This window comes from Arachis hypogaea, chromosome 6, assembly GCF_003086295.3.
Source record: "Arachis hypogaea cultivar Tifrunner chromosome 6, arahy.Tifrunner.gnm2.J5K5, whole genome shotgun sequence".
In the NCBI taxonomy this organism is placed as follows: Eukaryota; Viridiplantae; Streptophyta; class Magnoliopsida; order Fabales; family Fabaceae; genus Arachis; species Arachis hypogaea.
Genome location: NC_092041.1, coordinates 1,789,669 through 1,813,333, shown reverse-complemented (window position 1 = coordinate 1,813,333; position 23,665 = coordinate 1,789,669). Strand labels below are relative to the sequence as shown.

Genomic DNA, 23,665 nt, shown 5'->3' with positions numbered 1-23,665 from the left:
AGTGAGCTAATGAAACGATGACCTCAATCATATAAATGCATGAATACACAAAATAATGAACATAAAGAATCAAACAATTCAAAGATTACAATCATAGAAAGAGAATAATGCACACAAGAAGGAAAATAAGTGGTTATAAGATGTAACCACACCATTAGGCTCAAAACTCACTTGCTTGTGTTCTTAGCTCAAAAATTCATGTTCCACAAGATATATAATTCAAGCAAGTTTAATGAAAAGTTTTCACTCAAATCAATTGAGGTGCCCTATAGGTAGAAATCTTGAAAATTCATTATTTTGACTAGGCTTATTTTGTATATATATGCAAAAACTAAGAAAATGCAAGTAAAAATCCTAAAATCCTAAAATGAAATGCAAAGGTGTTGGGATTAGAATTTTGTCACCTAAAATCGCCGACCGGTCGGACGACCACCTCCCCACACTTAAAAGTTTGCACCGTCCTCGGTGCATTGAAGGATGAGCAAGGTGGATGGGTTGCTACAATTGATGAGTTCCTCAAATGGTAGTGCGGATGACTTGTTTGTTGCCCCATTTAAAGCTATTCATATCTCCCTTCTTGGTGGCCAACCTAAAAGGGGAGGAAAGAAGAACGACAATTAGGCCTACAGCAAAGGTATCAAAACAAGTAGAACATAGGCGGGGGCTAATGCCAAATAAAGGGATGGTACTCTACTACATGGTAGCTACAACATGTAGAGGAGGAAACAATAAGAGAAAATGGCATATCAATGATACTTGATGCAAGAGTAAAATCGAAGCATGAAGAGCATATGGCACATCAAGTTCACATAAGAAGAAGTGGGTCATGAAAGACAATATGAGGTCATATCAATGCACAAAGACATAAGAGTCATACAAGATGAAGCATTGATTTAAAAGTTTCATCACCCAACAATATCAAACAAGTCAAGAAGCACCAATATAATGCAAGGATTTCTCAACAATTGAGTGGAAGAATCCAACACCATTATTGAAATGACACTTAGAAAAAAACTAAAACATGCTACAAAAACTAAATGAAAATGGAAAGAGTAGAAGGATGCGAATGCAGTGAACAAAAGAAAATGGAAGATGAGAAAAAAAACTCTTTTTTTTTTACCGACGCGTGCGCGTCATGCACGTTTATGCGTCGATGGGTATATTGGTCGAAGGACGCGTACGCGCCAGGTGCGCGCACGCGTGCATCGAGTTAGGCCGGAGGCATAATGTCGGCCTAAGTCTGGCACAACTCTCGGGTAAAAGTACCTGGAGTGTGGATCGTGCAATCGACGCGCGCGCGCACAGTGCGCGTGCGCGTGCATTGCGAATTTAAGATGATGTGCGCGTATGCGCCAGGTGCGCGCACGCGTGCATGGACTTGTGCCTGAGGCCCAATGTTCGCACAGTCCAGGCCTAACTCTCGGGTTTTTGGCTGGGGTTGAATTTTTTGCATCCACGCGTACGCGTACAGTGCACGTCCGCGTGGCTGGTCGAAAAATGCTCAGGTGCGCGTACGCGTCATGTGCGCGCACGCGTGGATGGTGTTCTGTTTTTCAAAAATTTTTGCTATGTTTTTTTTTTGCACCAATCCAAGCATTCCAAACCTCCAAGCTACTACCAAAACACCCTCGAACCTTATTCAACATACTATACTACTAATCAAACTTAACAAACCAATAAAAACATGAAATCAAACTAATTCTTACCAATATTTACAAAAGAGAAAATGAAAAGATTTTTTACCATGGTGGGGTGCCTCCCACCTAGCACTTTTGTTTATTGTCCTTAAGTTGGACTTATGGGGAGCTCCCCATCAAGGTGGCTTGTGCTTGTATTCATCTTGGAACTCCCACCAATGCTTGGTTCTCCATTGTGCCCCACGATTCTTTATGGATTGAGCCAAGTGTTGATAGAGTTCTTCACAAGCTTGGGGCTCCCAAAGTTGATCCTCTTTTTGTGATCCGGGATCCCACACTTTATTTTCACACCCGTCTTGAAGTTGATCATCATTATTAGTCCATCCGGGTGGTGAACAAGATGAATTCTCTATGAAGTGCCCAACAATCCTCCTAGACCCATCTATTTGAGCACTACTCCAACCTTTATATCTCATGTTTGATGCATCAACCATAATGAGCCTTGATTTGCAACGCCAACCACAAAACTTTTTCCGCTTACGCTTCATCCCACAAACTTCCCTAAGTTGGCCATCCGTTTCAAGCAAACCATATTCAAGTGGGATAATAAAACTAATAGAAATGAATTTCACCCACTCAAATGAAGGTGTAGATGGCAACCTAGGCAAAGATGCTTCCAAAGATCTTGACAAAGCATATTCCACTCCCATCCTTCTATTTCTAAGGACTTCCACCTCTTCACGAGATTTCTCTAATTCAATCCTTTGTTCATTAATACTATCTAAGCCTTTTCCCTTAATCAAACTATAATTGGGAGGGTGAAAGAAGTTTACCTCCACAACATTTTCAAATGCACCGGGAGAAGGTTCTTCAAGTTCAAAGGATTCTCCACCACTAGGACTTGATGCTTGCTCTTCATCACCAAGGGAACTCAATTCTTTCTCTATCCCATCCAAGTCTTCATATGGAGTATGCCTTGGAAGGTGTGCACTTTCCTCCCTAGCATCAATTTCAATCATCTTGGAGGGGTTTTCTTCAACTCTATGTTCCCATGGAGGCTCCGCATCTCCTAAGTCTTCTACCACTTCTTCCGTGTCTACAACAATTAAAGCTTCCTCCAATTGTTCCAATACAAAGCAACTTCCTTCATTTCCCACCGGAGTTTCCAATCTCCCCTTCATGCTATGTTCTTCATTTGATTCTCCACATGTAGCCATGGGAGTTCCTTGAGTGTTCAAGCATTGGGAGGCTAATTGATTTGTTACCGCATCCAAGGCGGCCATGAAATTTTGCACATCCCTTTTCATCTCTTCTTGCCCTTGAACAAGAACACCAAGGGTTTCATCCATTAGAGATTGGGGTGGTTGGAAGGATTCATCATTTTGGGAGAAGGGTTCATAGTAGGAAGGTGGTTCTTCTTGGTAGAGTTGTGGTGGTTCAATATTCTCCACTCTTTCCACTTGTTGCACAACACACTCCATGGTTGCTTGAAATTGATCCAATGCTTCCTTGAGATGATCCCTTGACTCTTGTTCCTCTTGGATATCATGAGTAGGACCATAAGGCTCTTGGATCAATGGATATGAGTATTCTTCCATGGGAGGTTGTGGTGGAAAGTAGTATTCATCTTGTGGTTGAAAATTTTCATTCATTGGAGGTGGTTCATCTTGGTAATAATATGGATGAGGTGGCTCTTGAAAACATTGATGTTGGAATTGTGGTGGCTCTATATGTGGTTCATATGACTCATATGGTTGTTGGTAGGATGGATATGGATTAGGGTCATATGAAGGTGGTTGGTAAGAAGGGGCTTGTGAGTATGGTTGAGAGTTATGTTGAGGATATGGTTCATAGGCATATGGTGGTGGTTCTTGAAAGTCACAAGGAGATTCACCATAGCCATTGGATTGATATGCATCATAGAATGGCTCTTCTTCATAGTGTATTGGTGGGGGTTGTTGCCATGAGGATTGATCATAAGCATATGGCTCTTCCCACCCTTGATTATCCCATTCTTGATACACATTCTCATTAAAGCTCTTATTACCTACAACATAGTTGTAACTACACTCATAGCCAAAGTGAGAATTCATAATGAAAAGAGAAAATAAAATTCAAAAGCTAATAGAAATCAAGAGAAACAAAATTCTACAACTAGCAAATAAAGCAAAAGGCAATATATTCACAATATTCACATATATACAATAACCAATAACACAACACCATTGCAATTCCCCGGCAACGGCGCCATTTTGACGATTGAATTTTTGACGGTTTAGAATTTCTCAAATAAAATCTCGTCGAAGTATAGTCTCTAAACCAAGAAATAATCCTTTCATACAAAAAGTTGTTTGTCACTAAAACAAACCCCTAAATTTATAAACCGAAGTATTCAAACCTCGGGTCGTTCTCCCTAGGAATTACAATAAAGTGTCTTGTTGTTGGTTTGAGTTGTTTTGGGGTTTTGATAAGAGGCATGAAAGTAAATGGCAATGAAAATAAACTAACAACTATAAAAGGCTCTTGGCAAGGTATGAAAATTAGAAGTCCTATCCTAGTTATCCTTCTCAATTGTGATGAGAATTGTTCATTGCTACCACTTAGTTAACCCTTACTAAATAAAGGAAAGTCAAGTGGATGAATTGACTTGAGCCACAAGTCCTAGCCAACTCCCAAGGAAAGACTAGCTTTAGTGCACTCTAAACCAATTAGCAATCTCTCCAATTACCAATCAACAAAGGAATTAGATAACTCAAGTGTCACTAATTACTCTACCTAGGCCAAGAGGAACAAAATCTACACTAAAACTAAAAGAGACATTTCAACAAACACATAGAGTGCAATAGAAGTATTCATTATTAAATGCAAGAATTAAAGAGAGATCTAACTACAAAGGCAAGAGATCAATAATAGAAAAGCAAAGAAGAACAATTATTATGAATTACCTCTTATTGAATTGGAAGAAAATGGAAGGAACAATAGTAGATCTACAACAAAGTATAAGAACAACATAAAGGAAATTACAATAAAAGAATGGAAGAAGAATGAATCTAACAACAAGGAATTGAGATGTAGAAGTAGAAGAAAGCAAAGATTAAAACCTAGATCTAAGAACTAATCCTAATCCTAATCCTAATTCTAGAGAGAAGTGAGAGCTTCTCTCTCTAGAAACTACTTCTAACTACTAAACTATGACTAATGGTAACTAGATGTGTTTCCCTCTTCACTCCTTGGGTTAAATAGCATTAGAAATGAGTTGGATTGGGCCCACAAGGCTTCTAAAATCGCTGGCCACGTTTTGCTTCAAGTGGACTAGGTGGCAGCAACGGCGCGTGCGCGTACTATGCGCGTGCGCGCCACCATACTTGTAGCAACTATGGCAAATCTTATATCGTTTCGAAGCCCCGGATGTTAGCTTTCTAACCCAACTGGAACCGCATCATTTGGACCTCTGTAGCTCAAGTTATGGTCATTTAAGTGCGAAGAGGTCGGCTTGACAGCTTTCCGGTTCTTTCATTTCTTCATGAGTTCTCCAACTTTTCATGCTTCTTTCTTCATTCCCTTGATCCAATCTTTGCCTCCTAAACCTTAAATCACTTAACAAACATATCAAGGTATCTAATGGAATCAAGGAGAATTAGATTTAGCTATTTTAAGTCCTAAAAAGCATGTTTTCACTCTTAAGCACAATTAAAGGAGAATATACAAAACCATGCTATTTCATTGAATAAATGTGGGTGAAAGGTGATAAAATCCCCTAAAATCAATACAAGATAAACCCTACAAATGGGGTTTGTCAGTGGCTGATTTAGACCGTACGGAGGCAGTTGGTTCTGTACCATTCGAGAGTCATGGGGTCCGGTAGCAGACATATGAGGTGGATAATGGTGCTGGCACTATTCCTGATGTTGTAGGGGTCGGGGAACCTGATCGAGTTGAGAATGCAATGCGGGACGATGACTCAGACTAGGAGCCTGTTGATATAATTGGGGACAGCGATGATAATACAGGTGCCAATCCACATACACAGCATGGCCTTTCAAGTTCCGGCACATAGCAGTACCCTTCGCACTTCTCCACTCTAAACTTGGAGGCTATGGGGCAACAGTAAGACGGAGATGCTGCAGTTGGGGTTCTTCTACAGAATTTCAGGTTGGACAATCATTCCAGAATAAAGAGGAAGTTATTTTGAGTGTGAAGGATTATAGCATCCGTTGAGGTGTTGAGTATAGGATGTTAGAGTTGGATCATCTAAAGTATCATGGAAAATGCAAGGAGTTCGACAAAGGTTGTAGTTGGTTGATTCGCATCTCGCTTCGTGCGCGAAAGGGCACTTGGGAGGTGAGGAGGTACAACGGTTCGTGCACTTGCTTGGCTACCTACATTTCGAGTGACCACCGGCAGCTTGATTACCATGTTATCTGTGCGAGAATCTATTCGTTGGTTAGGGCGGATGTTGCGGTTACAATAAAGGTCTTGCAGAAAGCAACAAAAGCCAATTATGGATTCAGGCCTAGTTACAAGAAGGTTTGGATGGCAAAGCAGAAGGCAATTGCACAGATATCCGAGGATTGGAAAGAGTCGTATGCCGAGTTGCCACGTTGGGTGCTAGGCGTCCAGTCCATCATGGCCGGCACGGTTACAGTGTTGAAGACTTCTCCAATTCGTCTTGGGGATCAGGTCGATGAGTCAACAGTTTACTTTCATCGTCTTTTCTGGATATTTTCACCCTGCATTGAAACCTTTCGACATTGCAAGCTTCTTGTGAGCATTGACAGTACTCACTTGTATGGCAAGTATGGTGGTACCTTACTGCTGGCTATAGCACAAGATGGAAACTCAAACATCTTGCCGATAGCATTTACACTTGTGGAGGGAGAAAATGCGGAGTCATGGTCCTTTTTCTTGTCCAACCTACGACAGCATGTGACGCCACAGGAAGGTATCCTTGTTATCTCCGACAGGCATAATGGCATCAAAGCTGCCCTTGAGGCACCCAATGGTAGTTGGCTACCTCCACGTGCTTTTTTAGCGTTCTATATTTGTCATATGGCGGCGAATTTTAGCCTGACCTTCAAAGGTCAAGACGCGAGAAGAATGTTGGTGAATGCTGCCTATGCGAAGACCGAAGCAGAGTTTGATTACTGATTTGACATTGTGCAGACTGAGAATTCGGCTGTGTGATTGTGCCAATCGGATGGAATATGACAAGTGGACCCGACATCAGGATAGCGGTAGACGGTTTGGTCACATGACAACCAATATTAGTGAATGTGTGAATTTTGTGTTAAAAGGGACAAGGAACCTCCCTATAACTTCGTTGGTTAAGTCTACTTACAGAAGGCTTGCTGAGCTATTCGTGGACAGAAGGCTTGCTGAGCTATTTGTGGTCTGAGGACAAATGACTGAGGCACAAATGGGGACTGAGCATGAATTTTGTGAAGCGTTGGTGAAAGCAATAGAGCGGAACATGAGAAACTCGAGATGCTTCACCGTCACTTTATACGACAGTCACCAGTCTGAGTATACGGTGGCTGAGATGACGTCCACTGATAACTTCTCCCTTGGTAGCTATCAAGTTTCTCTTAGGGATCACACATGCGACTGTGGCCACTCATGGCTGAATTGGGCCTCATATGTTCAGGATGTGTATCATATGACTGAGGTGTTCAACGTGTACAAGGAAGAGTTTGTGTCCCCTATCCCTGAAGGACTCTGGCCGCCATATGTTGGTCCGACTGTCATTCCAGACCCTAACATGACGCACACAAGAGATGGATGGCCAAAGTCAAACAGAATCCGGGGTAGCATGGATCATACAACTCCAAACCAACCAAAGCGCTGTGGGCTCTCCCGTCAGCCCGGTGATACGTGGAGGAACTGTGACCAGCGAAGACATACTGCTGCTAGGGATTCTTAGATTTCATGATTTTTTTGTTGTCGTTGTTGAGTTCATTGTACTATGTATGTTTAAGTCGTTTAATATTAGAAGTTGGTTAACTTTATTTTACTTGTTTAATAGCATCGTTAACGTCAAATGTGTTATATTTTATTTCATGCATAAATTGATACACGATACTATTTATGTTTTAGCTTTTTACCGATGATGGATTCATAACAGATTTAAAAAGTTTGTTACAAAGGGGTTCATAAGTAAATATCATACAACATACGTAACACATATATGCATAGCACACTATAATAGGATAGACATACGTAATACCCTAAATATGCATACCACAAATATCTTGAAACATAAGTACTACCAAATGACTACACAACTATATGCTAATCCGAATCCTCGATGGTATCATCGTCATCAACGTCAAAATCAGCAAGCAAGTGAGACCCGGTGCCACATCAAAATACACATGTAATCCGCACAAAACAACAATCAATACCTGGAGGCCAGCAAAAATCCAAACACTTCAAAACCACTAGGTCTGAGAATGGGAAACCTCCAGAAAATCAAAGACTGTAGTAGCTGAAGTGGTCCGACCAAGTTAACAATGTTTCTGTTTGTCGCCCAACACATACATCTCTACAACTAGGCAAGTGCAGCTGAGCCCTAGCTATATCTTCCCAAGTCGTCCATCGATGCCAGAAATGACAACCAATGAAGGTGAACCCGATTCGCGTTCTTGTCACCAAACAGTTGAGACGACAACAACATCATAATGTAAGCACGCGTGTATATACGCACTGTCTCCTCACTCGCATCTACTGGGAGAACCCAAAACCTCTCATGGAACCATGTGAAGTGAACCGTTATCTGCTTGACTTTATTCGGCGGCGGTAGCTCACCAAACAATTCCTGAAACAACTCCCATGCAGGTCTTCCATTGTCCATCAGATGCTCAAAATAAGTGAGGCACCCTCCATCAATGGGCAAACCCAGCTGATATGCCACATCCTGCAAAGTGATAGTGCACTCTTCAAACGGCTTGTTAAAGGTCTGCGTCTCAGGACGCCACCTCTCAATGAATGCGCTAGGTAGAGCCTCATCAACCCAAAACCACTGACTGTTCAGCCTAGCCAAGTGATACAAACCCGCAATTTCTAAATACGATATAATCCGTTCATGCAGAGGCATATTATGTTGTCTCCTTACACAGGAAATAACCCTAGTCGGCTGGAACATGTGGAAGACAACATTATTTTGACACTCATGAAATTTTAAAAATATACGACTCATTAATGAAAAAATTAATTCGACACATATCAAATTATAAAAAAATATGGTTCACTAACGGAGAAATTAATTCGCAAAAAATCTAATTTTAAGAAAATATGGCTCTTTAAAAAAAATAATTCGACACATAGCAAATTATAAAAAAAAAGGTTCACAAAAAAATATTAATGCGCAAAAAATCGATTTTTAAAAGTTATGGCTCACCAACGAAAAAATTAATTCGCAGAAAAATTATTTTTCAACAAACTTTGGTTCTTTAAAGAAACACGGTAGATTAGCGAAAAAGAACAATTTAATATTAATCAAAATTTAACGTACAAATCACTAAATAAATTACTTAGGAATTACACAGAGCCCAAGCAACAATTTACAAAATAAATTAACAACAAAATTGACTACTGATTAATGAAATGTTCGCATATTGAAAACTAACCTCCTGGTCGATGTTTCCAGCCACGTGCGCAACGCCATTCAATCGGTATTTGCGAACTCCGTCTTTCATGGTCCCACCGCACCAGAGTCTTGATGGCCCCAGATTCTCTCTCAACTCCTCACCACCAAAAACTTTAACCCCAACAATGAAATCCGCCAATAGGTCTCGCGGATTATGTATATATATAGATCTCATCATAAATCGTAGGAGGGTATTATGGTTTATGCCCAAAACATTCTCTTTATAAACCGTAGAAGGATACCACTTCCAATAATGATACACTTCTATTTAGATTTTAACGTAGACAATTTTCATTGATCATCAATGATCATAAATTAAATTTAAAGGTAAAACTTTAAATATAGTTGATTTAAACTTACCTAAACATGTTTTTATCCATAGGCCAATTTTATACGTTGTTATGTTTAAGATAAAGTAAAAAAAAAAAAGTTGAAAGTACTAATAAAGAATAACAATTTCTTTAAGAATTGTTGTACTTTGAATGTTGTGTATAGGGATATATTGCAAAATATGTTAATTTCATTATTAGTTATGTCAATTTTTTTAGTTTATTGACATTATTATTACTATCTTTCATCATATTTATATTAGAATTTCATATTCGAATTTTTTTTCTAATATCCATACACAAGATTTACATGTTTATTTAATTTGGCGTGTGTAATCTTTTTTTTTAATGTTGTTAGCTAGTAATGAATATATTTTCATTTTGGGATTGTCTTTTAATAAATATATATCTGTATAGTTAGCCTATTATAAATTTCTATCTATATGCCATTCTTATTTTTATATGAAACACACTAATTAGAAGTTTGGAAGCAATGCACAACAATTGTTGAAGCTCATCTTTATAATGATTAAATTTTTTTTAAAGGTATAACAATGGTTGGTGGTTTTTATGTTAGTGCTTTTCTTTTTGTGAATATATGCATTTTGATCATGTAAGTTTTTGTTTACTTTTCATGTGGTATTTGTGACCACAATTCACTTATGTAATAATTTGGCTATTTAAATTTATAGGGAACCATGCAGTATATGTGAACACATATTTGTACTATATTATTCATGCATAAAAAAATGGTATATGACGGTAAAAAAATTATGACAATAATTAGTAAAAAGATTAACAATAAATCTATAGTTACAATTTTTTATTTATAGTCATGATTTTTCAACTGTGATCTATTCTGACATGGTCATAGATCTATAGTCACGATTTTTTTTTATCTATGATCATAGTTATAATATTTAAATTCTGACATTTTAAACTACAATTTCTTATTATGGTTATGCGTAAAAGCCATGATCATAGTCTAATACTCTAATTTATGGTCTTGGTTTTAGCATGATAATAACTTATCTATGGTCACCTTTTTGTAAAACCGTGATCATAACCTAATCTATGATCATTTGTGGTCACGGTTTTAACATGATTATAGCTTATCTATGGTCATTCTATTTTAAAACCGTGACCATATATTTTATCTATGGTTACTCCTGTTTTAAACCGTGACCATAACTTAATCTATAGTCACGATTTTAGTGTGACCATAGCTTATTTATGGTCACCTTATTTTAAAACTATAACCATACCCTACTTTATGGTCTTCTTTTTGTAAGACTATGACCATAGTCTAATCTATGTCATGGTTTTAGTGTGACCATAACTTATTTATGACCACTCTATTTTAAAACTGTGACCATAATTTATCTATGGTCATCTCTATTTTAAACAATGACTATTACTTATTTATGATCACCCTATTTTAAAAGTTAAAACCGTGACCATAGCCTAATCTATGGTCACGATTTTAGTGTGGCTATAGCCTCATCTATGGTCACTCTATTTTAAAACCATGACCATAATTTAATCTATGGTCATGATTTTAGAGTGAACATAGCTTACTCTATTTTATGAGATTTATTTTTTTAAAAGTATAATCATATTCCAAAATTATGATAATCACAAAATAAGTCTAAAAAAGACAAATTCAAGTAATCTAAATCATAAAATTTACATTATAAACTAGATAGGGATGGCAATTTTCCCAGGCAGGGCGGGTATCCGCGGGAATTTACCTGCCGGGGAACGGATTTGGGGGCCAATTTCTCCCTGCGGGGACGGGGAACGGGTATCCGTTTAATAAACAAGACGGGGGCGGAGGTAGAGATACCCGCCCCGTGGATACCCGTTTAATACCCATCAATATCAATTTACCAAAATATCCCAGTATATATATATATATATATATATATATATATATATATATATATATATATATATATATATATATATATATATATTCACAAACCCTAATACCCTATTCTCATTTCCCATTTCACTCACTCTCTCAGTCTCTCTACCCGAGCCTCAGTCTCAGTCTCTCAGATCCTCTCCTCACCATTGCCGCCACCTCCGTTACTCACTTCCCAGACTCGCTGCGAGCTTCTCCCCCTTCGGTGAGGTCGCATCACCTTCCCCCTTCCTTTTTTCCCTTTTCTCATCAAGTTATGTCTTCCTTTTCTCCCTTTTCTTATCAGAGCTCCTCCTCGCCCGCCATCCTTCCTCCTCCTCGTCAGATATCATCAGCGCCACAGATTTGCCCGTCTTCGTCTCCACCATAGATTTGCATGTTGCCATCTGCGCATCGCCAATTTTGTCACCATCTATTCCGTCTCTGGGTCTGCATCTCACCACTGCTGATTGCAACTGCCTCGTCATCTACAGATCTGTGTGTTTTAATTTTTTTTAAATCTAATGTTAATTTGCATTGTTATAAAATCTGCATTATATAGATCTGGGATTTTTTAAATTGTTCTGAAATCTGTATTGTTAATCTTCATTGTTATAAAATCTGCATTGTACAGATCTGGGTTCTTTGAAATTGTTCTGAAATCAAAATTGTTAATCTCCATTGTTATGAATGATGTATTGTTAATGTGCATTGTTTCTGAAATCTGAGTTCTTTGAATTTTTTAAATTGTTTTTAAAGGAAGATCCGTGGGGATATCCGCGGGGAATGGATATCCGGCGGATATCGGGTATCCGCCACCCGTCACAAATACGGAGCGGGGACAGGGGGCTTTTTGGGGTCACGAGGTGGGGGGTGGGGGGCATGTCCCGCCCCCTTGGGGACCCGTTGCCATCTCTTAGCGTTTGGTGGAGAGACAGAGGCGGAAAGACTGAGACTGAGAGACAGAGACTAAGAGACAGGGATTGAAATAAATTATTTTGTTTGGTGCAAAATGAGAGACAGAAATTGAAACAAGAATGAAACTCTAATTTAATTTGCACAAATGATAAAATTGAAATTAATTAATTGAAATGAAAGTATTTTAGGTATAAAATGTTATTAAAGTTTCAGTCTCTATCTCTAAAAATTTCAGTCCCCTGTGTCCCTACTTTTTAGAGGTACTGAAATACTGAAATTTTAGAGACAGAGACACAAATTTTAGAACCAGTCTCTGAACTAACAAATACGATACTGAGTCTCAGTCTCTCAATTTCTGTCTCAGTACCTCAAAACAAACGCTACCTAAAGCTAGATATATTTTTAGTCCAAACAGTACAAATAAAAATATATTATATTATATTATATTATATTATATCCATTACATGTAATACCCGATAAAATCTCTTAATAAAAATATAGAAGAGAACAAAATATTACATTTAGATAATTAAAGTATATATGAGACCCAACCCATCTCATATTTCTATCAAAAATAATATTTTGTTCACGTCACATCCTCCTACCAACAAAAGAAATAAATATTTTAGTAATATTCATATTTTATTAAAAAAATAACAGAAAACCTCACTTTATAGAAAACAATGGACAATCACATATTTCACCATTTAATCTAAGTCAACCTTCACATTCATAATGTGCAACACAATTAAATTCCAGGATTCCTCCCCAGGAAGGATAGGAAATCTATCGCCTAAATGTCACTAATCACACAATTACATTAGATAATTATTATAAGTTTAACACTTAATGCTGTCGTATACAAAAATTGCAAATAATTTCAACCGGCTTCAATGGCATGCTCAAAGGTCAAAACTAATCTGCAGTGTCTCCCTTCCCTTTCCTTTCTGTTCGTTCCCAAACAACTTAATGTAGCAAGTTTTACAATCAACTTAAAGAGTTAAAAATAATAAGAACCTAATTTTTTATGTTGCTTGAACTAAAAAAAAAAAATCGAATTCAGGATCTAAAACCAAGAACAGACAGAGGGAAAAAATAATAACTTTTATCATTCAAAGAAAAAATCGAATATGTCACATCTGATGATGAGCGGTTGGTAATTACTGCGAAATTGGAAAATAAAATAGTGAAAAGAATCATGGTTAATGTTTATGATGCATTGAGATTGAAGGATCAACATCTGAAGCCATACCTTCCCGGGATAGTGAATTTAGGAGATCACTTCATTAAGTTTGATGAGAAGATTTATCTCTTTTTTACTGTGGGAGGTGTTGATGTTCGAGTAGTGAATGCTGAGTTTGTCGTCTTAAAGGATTCAACCGCTTACAATGTAATCCTTAGAAAGAAGACAATAAATGATTCATATAAGTTTATTTCAACTAAGTTTTCAGTGAAGTTCCTGACCTCCGAAGGTCGGATAGCCACTATTCAAGGAGATTGGATAGCTGTTGTAAAGTGCAACAAAACAAGTTTGATTTTAAAGGATAAATTCAAATATTTTACTAAAATATTAGTAAACTTGGACGAGTTCAAGAGAAACCGAGACTAGAACTCAATAAAAATTTGGAGAATTTTAAATTAAAAATGTTGTAGAAAAATACACCATGATTAATAGAGACTTGTTTCATCTTTTGAAATTGAAACTTCAGAACTTATTAAGAGGTAATGTGAATTTGTTTGCATGGGAACCCTCCGATATATCCAGATTTGATCCCACATTCATGTCCTACCAACTTGCCATTAACTCAGCGTTTAAGTTGGCTGCACAATAATGCCAAAAGACATCACCTGACTGAGTTGCCGTAGACAAGAAGCAAGTACAAGGGTTAATGCATGCTAGTTTTATTAGAGAGTTAACCCATTCTATATGGTTGTCTAATGTTGTATTAGTAAAAAAATTCAATAAAAAAAGACATATGTGTATTTAAATAAAATCTACTCAAAAGATTACTTTCTATTACCTAACATTGATAATATAATTGATTCCTTATCGAAATATCGGATATTAAGTTTTTTTAGATGTTTATAATGGGTATAATCAAATACCTATGCATCAGTCTAATGAAAAAAAAAAAAAAAAACAGATTTCATTACCCTAAAAGAGATATATTGTTATACTGTAATGCCATTTGATTTGAAAAATGCAGGAACCACTTATTAAAGACTGATAATTAAAATATGGTGAATGTTATGGTGTCTATCACTTTGTACCTAAATTACTAAAAGAGATAAATAAATTATATTTAATAAATTTTACATGATTTGTTTTTTATTTTAAATATTTTATTTTTTACTTTAAAAGAAAAATTAGACAATTTAAACACCATAACAAAAGCACCATAAAACTTACTTTAAAATATTCAAGTAACAAATTAAAAAAATATAAAAATTTATATTAACGACATGTTAATAAAGACTAAAGAAGATTCTTATTTAATTACTGATTTACAAAAATTTTTTAGTTGTCTTTGACTTCATCAGATGAGGTTGAATTCAGCTAAATGTGCTTTCGGATTTGGAGAAATAAATTTTTGAATTCCATGATAATTTAAAAGGGTATTAAAGCTAATCCTAAAAAGTGCTAAGCTATTCTAAATTTGTCGAGTCCTCAAAACCTCTTAACAGGTCAGTTAGTCGCCTTGTCTAAATATTTGGAAGCTTCTGCTAAAAAAGCAAAGCCGTTTGTCAATTTAATGAACAAAGGAGTAGATTTTACATGGATAGAGAAGTGGAAGACTGCTTTTAAGTATTTTAAATATTTGTTGTCATCTCCTCTAGTTCTAGCAAAATTGGAACCTAAAAAAGTAGTAGTGGTGATAAAAGTAAAAAGGAAATGATGAGATTCTTACTTGAATTTGGTTGAAAATTAATGATTTGCTGGCTTAAAATTTGGAGAAAGGCGAAGAACCTGCTGCTTCAGGATGCAAGGATGCGAAGAAGACAATGAAAGAGAAAGTTTTGGAACTCTTTTAAATAAAGAGGAGTTTTAAAAATGTGAAAAATTTCTTAAAAGAAAAAGTGAGATATAAAATAACATTGATTGATAGAACCGTCATTAAAGCAACTGAGGTTGTTCATTACAATCACCTGAGAACACTACTTAATTTAAGCATTAGAGTATTTTTGTATATTACTCTTTTAGTCAATAGAGACTAATAATTTTTATGATTGTTAGCCATTAATTAGCCATCAATGATGATTTGATGGTGTGAGATTGGTATGAGATTTCATCCAATGGTTCACTTTTCTCTACTGGTTACATGCTGGCCAAAATTCAATAAAACTGCTTACCCCTAGACTTTTCCTTGCTCAAATAATCAAATTAAAATCTTAGAATTTTATCAGCTAGTAACCTCTGCAAAAAGATACGAACAATAGTCATTAAGTTAATATATGTACGACTAAAAAACATAAGGATGTTTTTAATATCCAAACTGTTTTTTACCTAACAATTTGTCTGGTTCATAAACCTTAACGGGACCACTTCAATTCTTCAAAAGTATAAGTGGAGTCAATTTCAACAGAAATAGATGATCGGTGTTACCGATGTCGTACAATTTAAACTTGTAGTGGAGCAACGAAAATAAAAAACGTCAGAAAGAAAAACGAGTGGTGGGAAAGGAAAATAGGAAATAGAAAGCGAAAGAAAAATAAATATTGATAATCAATAAAATGAGCAGGATGCACACTGCACTGGGGTGCTGGCTAGTGGCTGCTGGGAACGAGACAGTAATTCGGAAGAACCACACAACTTTCTGGAAGGTTCCATTCGGCGTCCCACGTGTCTCAGTCCCTACCACATGATTTCTCGCAATCCAAAAGAAAGTGTGGTGGCACGTCGCTTACGTGGCATTCTTACCCCAAAAATATCTCCCTTCACCTAGCACCGAAATTACTTTATTATATCCTCAGATTATTGTATTCTTCTGGTTCTTATGGTCTAAAAAATTGAAGGGTAGGTATTGATAAACAAACCTATGACATATGTTTATTACAACGAATGAAAAGATAAAATAAAATAAAATAAAATAAAATAAAATAACGAATGGAGCATATTGGAAGCTTGGTAAATTGGGAAGAATAAAATAGTGCGGGAAAAGAAGAGAAGGTGGGAGAGAGTGACACGTGCGGAGAGGGTGGAGCCCATGGATGTGAATGAAAAAATCAGGAAGGAATGGTGGAGAATAAGGCACGTCAGCGGACAGCCCCCAATGGCGGCCCACGTTTTGATTCAACAAGAACAAAGCGGGTGGATGGATGGAGTGACTCACAAGTAAGAAAAAAAAAAGGAAAGATATTTGTTGTGATTTTCGCGGTGCTAAACCAACGCTGTGGTGTCTCGTCCACTCTAACTGTGTTGTGTTGAACTCTCTCTCTCTCTCTCTCTCTCTCTCTCTCTCTCGTTTTGCCTCCACTCGATTTGGCGGACTTTTCAGATATTTTCACGTCTCTTGCTCTACAGCTACACAAACTCCTCAACACTTGAGAAAATTAAAGCCTCTAAATTAATTTAAGGATGAGGTTCATTTTCCTTTCATCCTCCTCCTTCGTCTTCTTCAGCTGCTCCTGCATCTTTTACTTTCTGCTTTTGTCTCTGTCTTTGTCTTTTAGGGTTTTTCTGTTTGATGCGGATTTTGTTTCTTTGGTCTCTGAATTTGACCATGGCAGCACGCTGTTTGAGAATGGATGAATGACGTGTCACTGGCGTTGAGTGCTGACAAGGGAAGTTGAATTTGAAGTTCATTCAGATGCAAATGCAGGAGGAGCAGATCATGAAGCTGAAGGACGAGAATGCGCCACCGGGGGACGTGGTGGTTAGGTGGGAGAAGTTTCTCCCTCGGATGGCGCTCAGAGTGTTGCTTGTTGAAGCCGATGATTCTACACGCCAGATCATATCCGCCCTTCTCCGAAAATGCAGTTACAAAGGTACTTCTTCTTCCTACTTAAATCCTGTTCTAAATTACTCCATCCTTTTGCCTGTATTTATTTATTATGATCATAATTTGACTCCTTAAACTATTAAAGGAGATATTTAAGGATCTGAGATGGTATCAACTTCAACTTCATTTTCAGCACTCTTGTATGCTACAAGAAAAATTATACTCAAACTAATAGAAATAAAATGAGGAAAAGTAAAATTAAGCACAGAAGGCTTTGAATCATGCATCCCTAACACGATCAAGTCGATTCTAGAGTCAGGAATAAAGACAATTCTTTCATTAGTGAGGGAACGAATCAGTGCTGTGGGTCAATTCATCTATGGATCCACCGATCCACTGTCTTCCTTAGCTTTATGCTTACACTTGCATCTTTTAATCTGATTATTCGGTTCCCATATATCCATAGCTTGTTGGCTGAGGGATGGATTGGTTTATCTTGTTATGAGGAAATCAATTTCTAAAATGCTCAATGGATCGAGCTTCTGGCTTTAAAAGCTTTATCTGAGTGCTACATAAACTAATCAAAACTCAATGTGTTGATAAACGTAATTCTTACAAACTTCAATCATACAGAGAGTAGTTTCATGTTGTATTCTAAATTTGTAGGCACCAGCAATGCTATATCCTTCAAGCTTCAGCGTTGAAGTTTTATGTTTTCCTTTTATGTATATGACACACAGGATCTTCTAATTTTAGTTTTCACATACAGTTGCTGCAGTTCCTGATGGCCTAAAGGCATGGGAGACATTGAAGAGCAAAGCACCTGAGATTGATCTTATATTAACAGAAGTGGAGTTGCCGTCAATATCTGGATTTTCACTTCTCACGTTGATAATGGAGCATGACATTTGCAAAACCATTCCCGTCATAAGTATGTTGTCGTCATACGTTACTAAATCTTGTTTAATTCAACCGGATAGTGATCTCAGGTGTATTCTCTATTTCTCATTGTTTTGCAGTGATGTCTACTAATGATTCAATTAGCATGGTATTCAAATGCATGCTGAAAGGTGCGGCTGATTTTCTTATAAAACCCATTCGAAGGAATGAGCTACGGAACTTATGGCAGCACGTATGGAGAAGGCATGCTGTATGTTAAATTCTTCGATATTCCTCTAGCAACATTTTGTGTATATCTTATCTTTTATTGGGGGCTTAGTAAATCGACTTTTATTTGCTTAATTTTTTCCCTCTAATTTTAATCATTAATTTATTTATTCAGATTAGCGGGTCCCATCAGAGTTTAACACTGCCGCAGAATAAATTTGAAGTTGCTGCAGAAAACAATGCTACGAGCAATAATTCTAGTGGTTCTGTGGCTTCCCCACAGAAAAATAGAGAGTACAGTGGTGAGAAAGCAAGTGATGCTCAAGTAAGTGTTCCTTTATCCCCCTATAGTTTTCAGTGTGTTAGGAAACTGTGAAACCACCCCCCTTTTCCCCTTTTCCCTCTTTTTTTTTTATATTTTAAATGGGATGAAACTGCTTTTGACTCTTAACTATGCTAATTATATACCTGAAGTTCTATTAGACTTGTGCAATGCATATATGAAGCTATCACAGCTCAATGAAATTTCCCTTCTAGAGTAGGCTGGCTTCATGAAATTGCATGTACTGTCAAGTTTTGTAGAGCACTCGTGCTTCACCGTTATTGGAAGCTGAGAATGCATCTATGAAAAATATGCAGGTTACGTCCCCGTTGAAAAGTTCCTCAAAGTTGATCAATATTGACACAGTGAAGCATGAAGAGGCTACCAAATTTGAAAGGGAATCAGCTACGCACTATAGTGAATCCGGTGGTTTGTAATTTTCTTGTATTGTCCACTTCTGTTCAAATTTTTGCCCTCATTTCTGATATTTTATAGTTCATATTTATTGCAGAGAAATCAAATATGTTTGTATCCGATGCTACAAGGTGCTACAAAACTCTTAATGCGACAGGTGCAAGGCTAGATCAAGGCTTTGATTGTGATGAAACAGAAAATGAAGATGAAGTTTTAAGAACAGAATTAAGCAAAGCCCATCCTCATATTAATACCGAGATTAACAAATGCAATGATGCACTGGTAGAACCTTCTACAGGGGCAATTGACTTGATTGCTACATTTGAGAATTCTCCAAAGAGCACGGGTGAAAATTGTAGTTTCAATGCTGACAACACATTCAAGTCAGTTTTTGATACACAATTGGGACTTTCTTTAAGAAGAGATTCTCCTAGTAGCTCATGTAAGCCTGCACTGGAAGAAAGGAAAATATTGAACCATTCAACTGCATCGGCCTTTTCTTGGTGAGTATGTTATTTGCCTGTGATTTTGAGTACGTGACTGAAATCAAATAACTAAGAGAGACTTAATAATTCTTCTTTTTTATTTATGTATTGGGTGCTAGCGAAGAAACAAATTTTATTAAGAAAAGAAAAATGAAGTTTATATGGTGGATAGGACAAACATCTTTGAGAGCATGGATGTATAGTCGAAGCTCACAAATGATGGTAATTTTTGCCATGCTTTAGAGAGATAGTAGTAATAGGGGTGTGTTTTATCCTCAGCAACTTGAAGAATTGTTTGAATAACTAAATTTGAAAGCCTTGATTTATTATTTGCAAACTGTGCATGATTGAATTTTTGTAACCCAAAATATAGTATTCCCTTGGATTCCAGAGTATGTTTCCCATTCATCTGTTAGAACAAAATAGTAAAGTACATTATAGAATTTCTAATAAAATGTGTGATACCCATGTGCAGGTATAGCAGCAGTAAGTTGTTGCAGCCCCTTTTCCCATCTCAATCAATTACTTCTGCTAAACTATCAAGTGTCAGTTGTAATTCTCATGAATCCCATAAGTCATCTGAAAATACACATACTCATCATCAGCATGGTGATAAAATTCAAGATAAACAGAACATGACCACTTTGGTCACTCAGACTGGCCAAATTGAACCAAAATCACCAAACAATGAACTTGTATTCTCTTGTGCTACTGGTGTTTCTTCTGATCATAACTCTATGGGGAATGCCAATGCGTTCCCTCATATGCCCTGTGCACAATCAGCTGTGCATCCCATATGGACTCCGAAACCAGTGTCCAAGAAAGAAAATTCTTCATTTCCCACTAGTGCTTCTTCTCATTCCAACCCTGAAACTGACAATTCAGAATGTCATCGATGCTCGGATGATGCCACCTACACTTCTGATCAAAATGGAAATGATCAAAGCAAGATGGATTGTGTTAGGCATGACTCTGCTGCTGCTGCTGGTCAGAGTGCAAGTACTAGTTTTTACCTTGAAAATCATAATAGCAGCGGTGCATATGGAAGCATAGGCAGCGGAAGTGATGCAAATGCTACTTCAGCTGTGGTAACTAAGAACAACCCCGAAAGTTTTGCTGATAGTAGTCAACATAGTCATGATGGATTCAGAGGGACAGATTCTCATCGGAGCAGCCAAAGAGAAGCAGCTCTAACAAAGTTTCGGCTGAAGAGGAAGGAGAGATGCTACGAGAAGAAGGTACTGCAACCATGCTGTGAGTGCAGTTGTAGCCGTATGTTCTTGAGATCACCATAAATTAGCATTTCAAACTGACGTTATTTTATCATTGATGCAATCAATTGTTTGAGCTAGTTTTGAACTTCCAATTGAATGTTTTTCACTTTTCACTAAATGCCATAGATGCAAATTTTTCTGATGCTTATTGCTCATTTTTGTGTAGGTTCGATATCAGAGCCGGAAAAGACTGGCAGAGCAGCGCCCTAGGGTGAAAGGGCAGTTCGTTCGCCAGGTGCAAAATGATCATCCAGTAGCAGGTGTAGGTGGCTCCTGAAATTTGTTCGTTTTAAAGTTACCTTCATTATTGACTTCAAATACTGATTTGCCTCAAGAAGGGTTAACTGTAGGTTGATAAAGTTCGTGTCTTGTGTATCCTGTTTGATATTAGCATTCTTAGTGGTTTCTTCTTGCTTGTTACATTGACTTCCTATTAGATATTTAGGATTGTAATTATTTAGTGGTATTGATCTAAAGTTTTGGTTTGGTTATTGTTGGATGAAGAATTAGGCTGTAGTTGTATAGGTAGTATGCTTCTGTATGAATAGGTTGAAACCTTATGCCTCGGCAAGCGTTCAGTCGTATAATGGTATAATCATATCTTTTCAAACTCATTTCTCTTGTTTTTCCCATCAAATTTAACGTAAATATTTTGATGGCTGGAGATACATTAGCTTTCATCACATGCAGCAGTAAGTAGTTTGGGCGTATTGAAGAGTTGGATGAGTTTTGTTTAGCAATAATATTACTGACGTGTAGAAATTGTATGCGATATATGGTTACCACCTGTGGGATGCAGAGCATGTTAGGGAGCTGTTGGATCTGATGACGCATGAAACGGAAACGGGTGTATCATTGAAGTGAAAACACATAAGCACTTGAAACTGTTCATTTTTCCAAACGTCGAAGCTTATCCACTTGTCGGTGAAAGGGCCTAAAAACAGCCACATCGCCTTCTTTGGCTCTTCTTTCCATCCCTGCTCATCCTATTCCGCTTTTGTTTCTTTTTTAATAATACAAATAGTACACGTCTACCTATTTGCTTCATATCTTATCTTATGGTTCTTAATGGAGAAAAAAAAAAAAAAAACAGTTATTCTTGATGTTTATAAACACAATAAAAATGGACCTACTTAAGCAGACGGTGACCTGGTCTTGTAATTTTCAGCTGTGGGCCTTGACTAAGGAGCATAAAATAAAGGAGTCAAAAGTCAGTTGTGAAAGTCAAAAAAAGAAAAGCCAGTTGTGACACTACTTAAAACTCAAGTGAAGAAATTAAAATAATAACTACAAATACATTTAGTACGTATTGGTTTCTACATTTTTCTGAATTCATGATAAATTTTCATCCCACGTTAATAATCCTCTACATTTTTGCATTTCAGTAGGAGACTAATAAAAGCAAAATAAGAAAAAGAAAATAGAATAAATGAGCGAGGTAAAACCGTAAAACATAGAAAGCAGCAAGACATAAGTCCTAATTCTTTTTCACACGGTCTGAGGTTAAAGGAGCGATCACTTGGAACATTGATCTAAATTAAAAGGATAAACTGGGGTCTAGGGTCATGCACTTTAGTTCCAAAGTGATTCAATTCCCATTTCCACCCTCCTTTAGTCCTTTTATAACTTTTTTTTGTGGTCCATTAAGTCCTGCTGGAGCCAAAGCTTGACTTTCCTCTCCACACTTCTCTTTCTCGTTGTATGTCTTTGTCAAATTTCGTAGTCATTCATTTTTTCTTTAACTAGAGACAGCACGCACTCACTCCCATGGCAGCAGAAGAGTGCCGCCCTCCTCCAACTCGAGCACCAACCCCTCCACCCCCACAGCTACCGCCACAGCCACAGCCACCATACCAACATCACCATCTTCCTCCTCTCAAAGACACCGAACAAGACTACTACGCGGACAAACCCCCCATGGGGTCTCCCCACAAGAACGATTCTTCAGCCGCCAAACGCTCTATGTGCGCCTTCCTCACCATCTTCCTCCTCCTTGCTGGCATCACTCTCCTCGTTCTCTGGCTCGTCTACCGTCCCTACAAGCCCCGCTTCAAAGTGGTAGGCGCCGCCATCTACTCCCTCAACACAACCACCCCGCCATTCATGTCCACCACCATGCAGTTCACCCTCCTCATTCGGAACCCAAACAGGCGCGTCTCCCTCTACCTGGACAGGTTCTCCGCCTTCGTGTCCTACAGGAACCAGGCCATCACGCAGCAGGTCATGCTGCCCCCCCTCCACCAGGACAAGCACAGCACCGTCTCTGTGGCCCCCGTCATCGGAGGCACCCCGGTTCCCGTCTCTGCGGAAGTTTCCAATGGTCTAATGGTGGACCAGGCATACGGAGTTGTGGGCCTGAGAGTGGTGCTCCTTGGGAGGCTGAGGTGGAAGGCTGGTGCCATTAAGACCGCTCACTACGGCCTCTATGTGAGGTGCGACCTTGTCATGGGTTTAAAGAAAGGCTTTGTTGGTCAGGTTCCTCTTCTTGGTGCTCCACCTTGCCATGTCGATGTCTGAACAACTAGCCGCTATACAATATGCCATGCAATGCCCTTCTCTTTCGACTTTTTTTAACTGTAATAAAGTTACTTTTATATATGTCTTATTTCTCTTCTTCCTGTTCTTTCACTTCTTTTGTTATTTCTTTCGCAACCAGAAATTATTATAGAGATAAACAGTTTGTGAGAA

At 37.8% G+C, this 23,665-nt stretch overlaps 3 protein-coding genes and 1 long non-coding RNA gene across 9 annotated transcripts; 3 read left to right on the top strand and 1 right to left on the bottom strand.

The window, feature by feature from the left end:
• Nucleotides 1–5,870: 5,870 nt before the first annotated feature.
• LOC112698015 (uncharacterized) lies at nucleotides 5,871–6,785 on the top strand. The gene has a single exon (XM_025751443.1). It carries the CDS (start codon nucleotides 5,871–5,873, stop codon nucleotides 6,783–6,785), a length of 915 nt encoding a protein of 304 aa, XP_025607228.1.
• Nucleotides 6,786–13,188: 6,403 nt separating this feature from the next.
• On the bottom strand, nucleotides 13,189–15,476 carry LOC112698037 (uncharacterized). Its single transcript, XR_003151360.3, has 2 exons — nucleotides 15,345–15,476; nucleotides 13,189–13,831 (listed from the first exon to the last, which is right to left on the bottom strand). It is a non-coding gene; the product is annotated as an uncharacterized lncRNA (long non-coding RNA).
• Nucleotides 15,477–16,421: 945 nt separating this feature from the next.
• On the top strand, nucleotides 16,422–21,591 carry LOC112695255 (two-component response regulator-like APRR9). 6 transcript variants are annotated; one of them, XM_025747522.3, is made up of 9 exons: nucleotides 16,422–17,016; nucleotides 17,164–17,421; nucleotides 18,145–18,306; nucleotides 18,395–18,525; nucleotides 18,658–18,807; nucleotides 19,122–19,233; nucleotides 19,316–19,721; nucleotides 20,179–20,975; nucleotides 21,144–21,591. In XM_025747522.3, the coding sequence occupies exons 2-9, from the start codon at nucleotides 17,244–17,246 to the stop codon at nucleotides 21,185–21,187; spliced, it is 1,980 nt and encodes a 659-aa protein (XP_025603307.1). In that variant the 5' UTR covers nucleotides 16,422–17,016; nucleotides 17,164–17,243; the 3' UTR covers nucleotides 21,188–21,591. The 6 variants fall into 6 exon arrangements, with proteins under 6 accessions (XP_025603307.1, XP_072053981.1, XP_025603306.1 ...); XM_072197880.1 differs by having other exon boundaries at nucleotides 16,425–17,016; nucleotides 19,122–19,230; nucleotides 20,179–20,957; XM_025747521.3 differs by having other exon boundaries at nucleotides 16,491–17,016; nucleotides 19,122–19,230; nucleotides 20,179–20,941.
• A 431-nt stretch (nucleotides 21,592–22,022) lies between these two features.
• Nucleotides 22,023–23,665, top strand: LOC112695257 (NDR1/HIN1-like protein 12). Its single transcript, XM_025747524.2, has one exon. It carries the CDS (start codon nucleotides 22,745–22,747, stop codon nucleotides 23,492–23,494), a length of 750 nt encoding a protein of 249 aa, XP_025603309.1. The 5' UTR covers nucleotides 22,023–22,744; the 3' UTR covers nucleotides 23,495–23,665.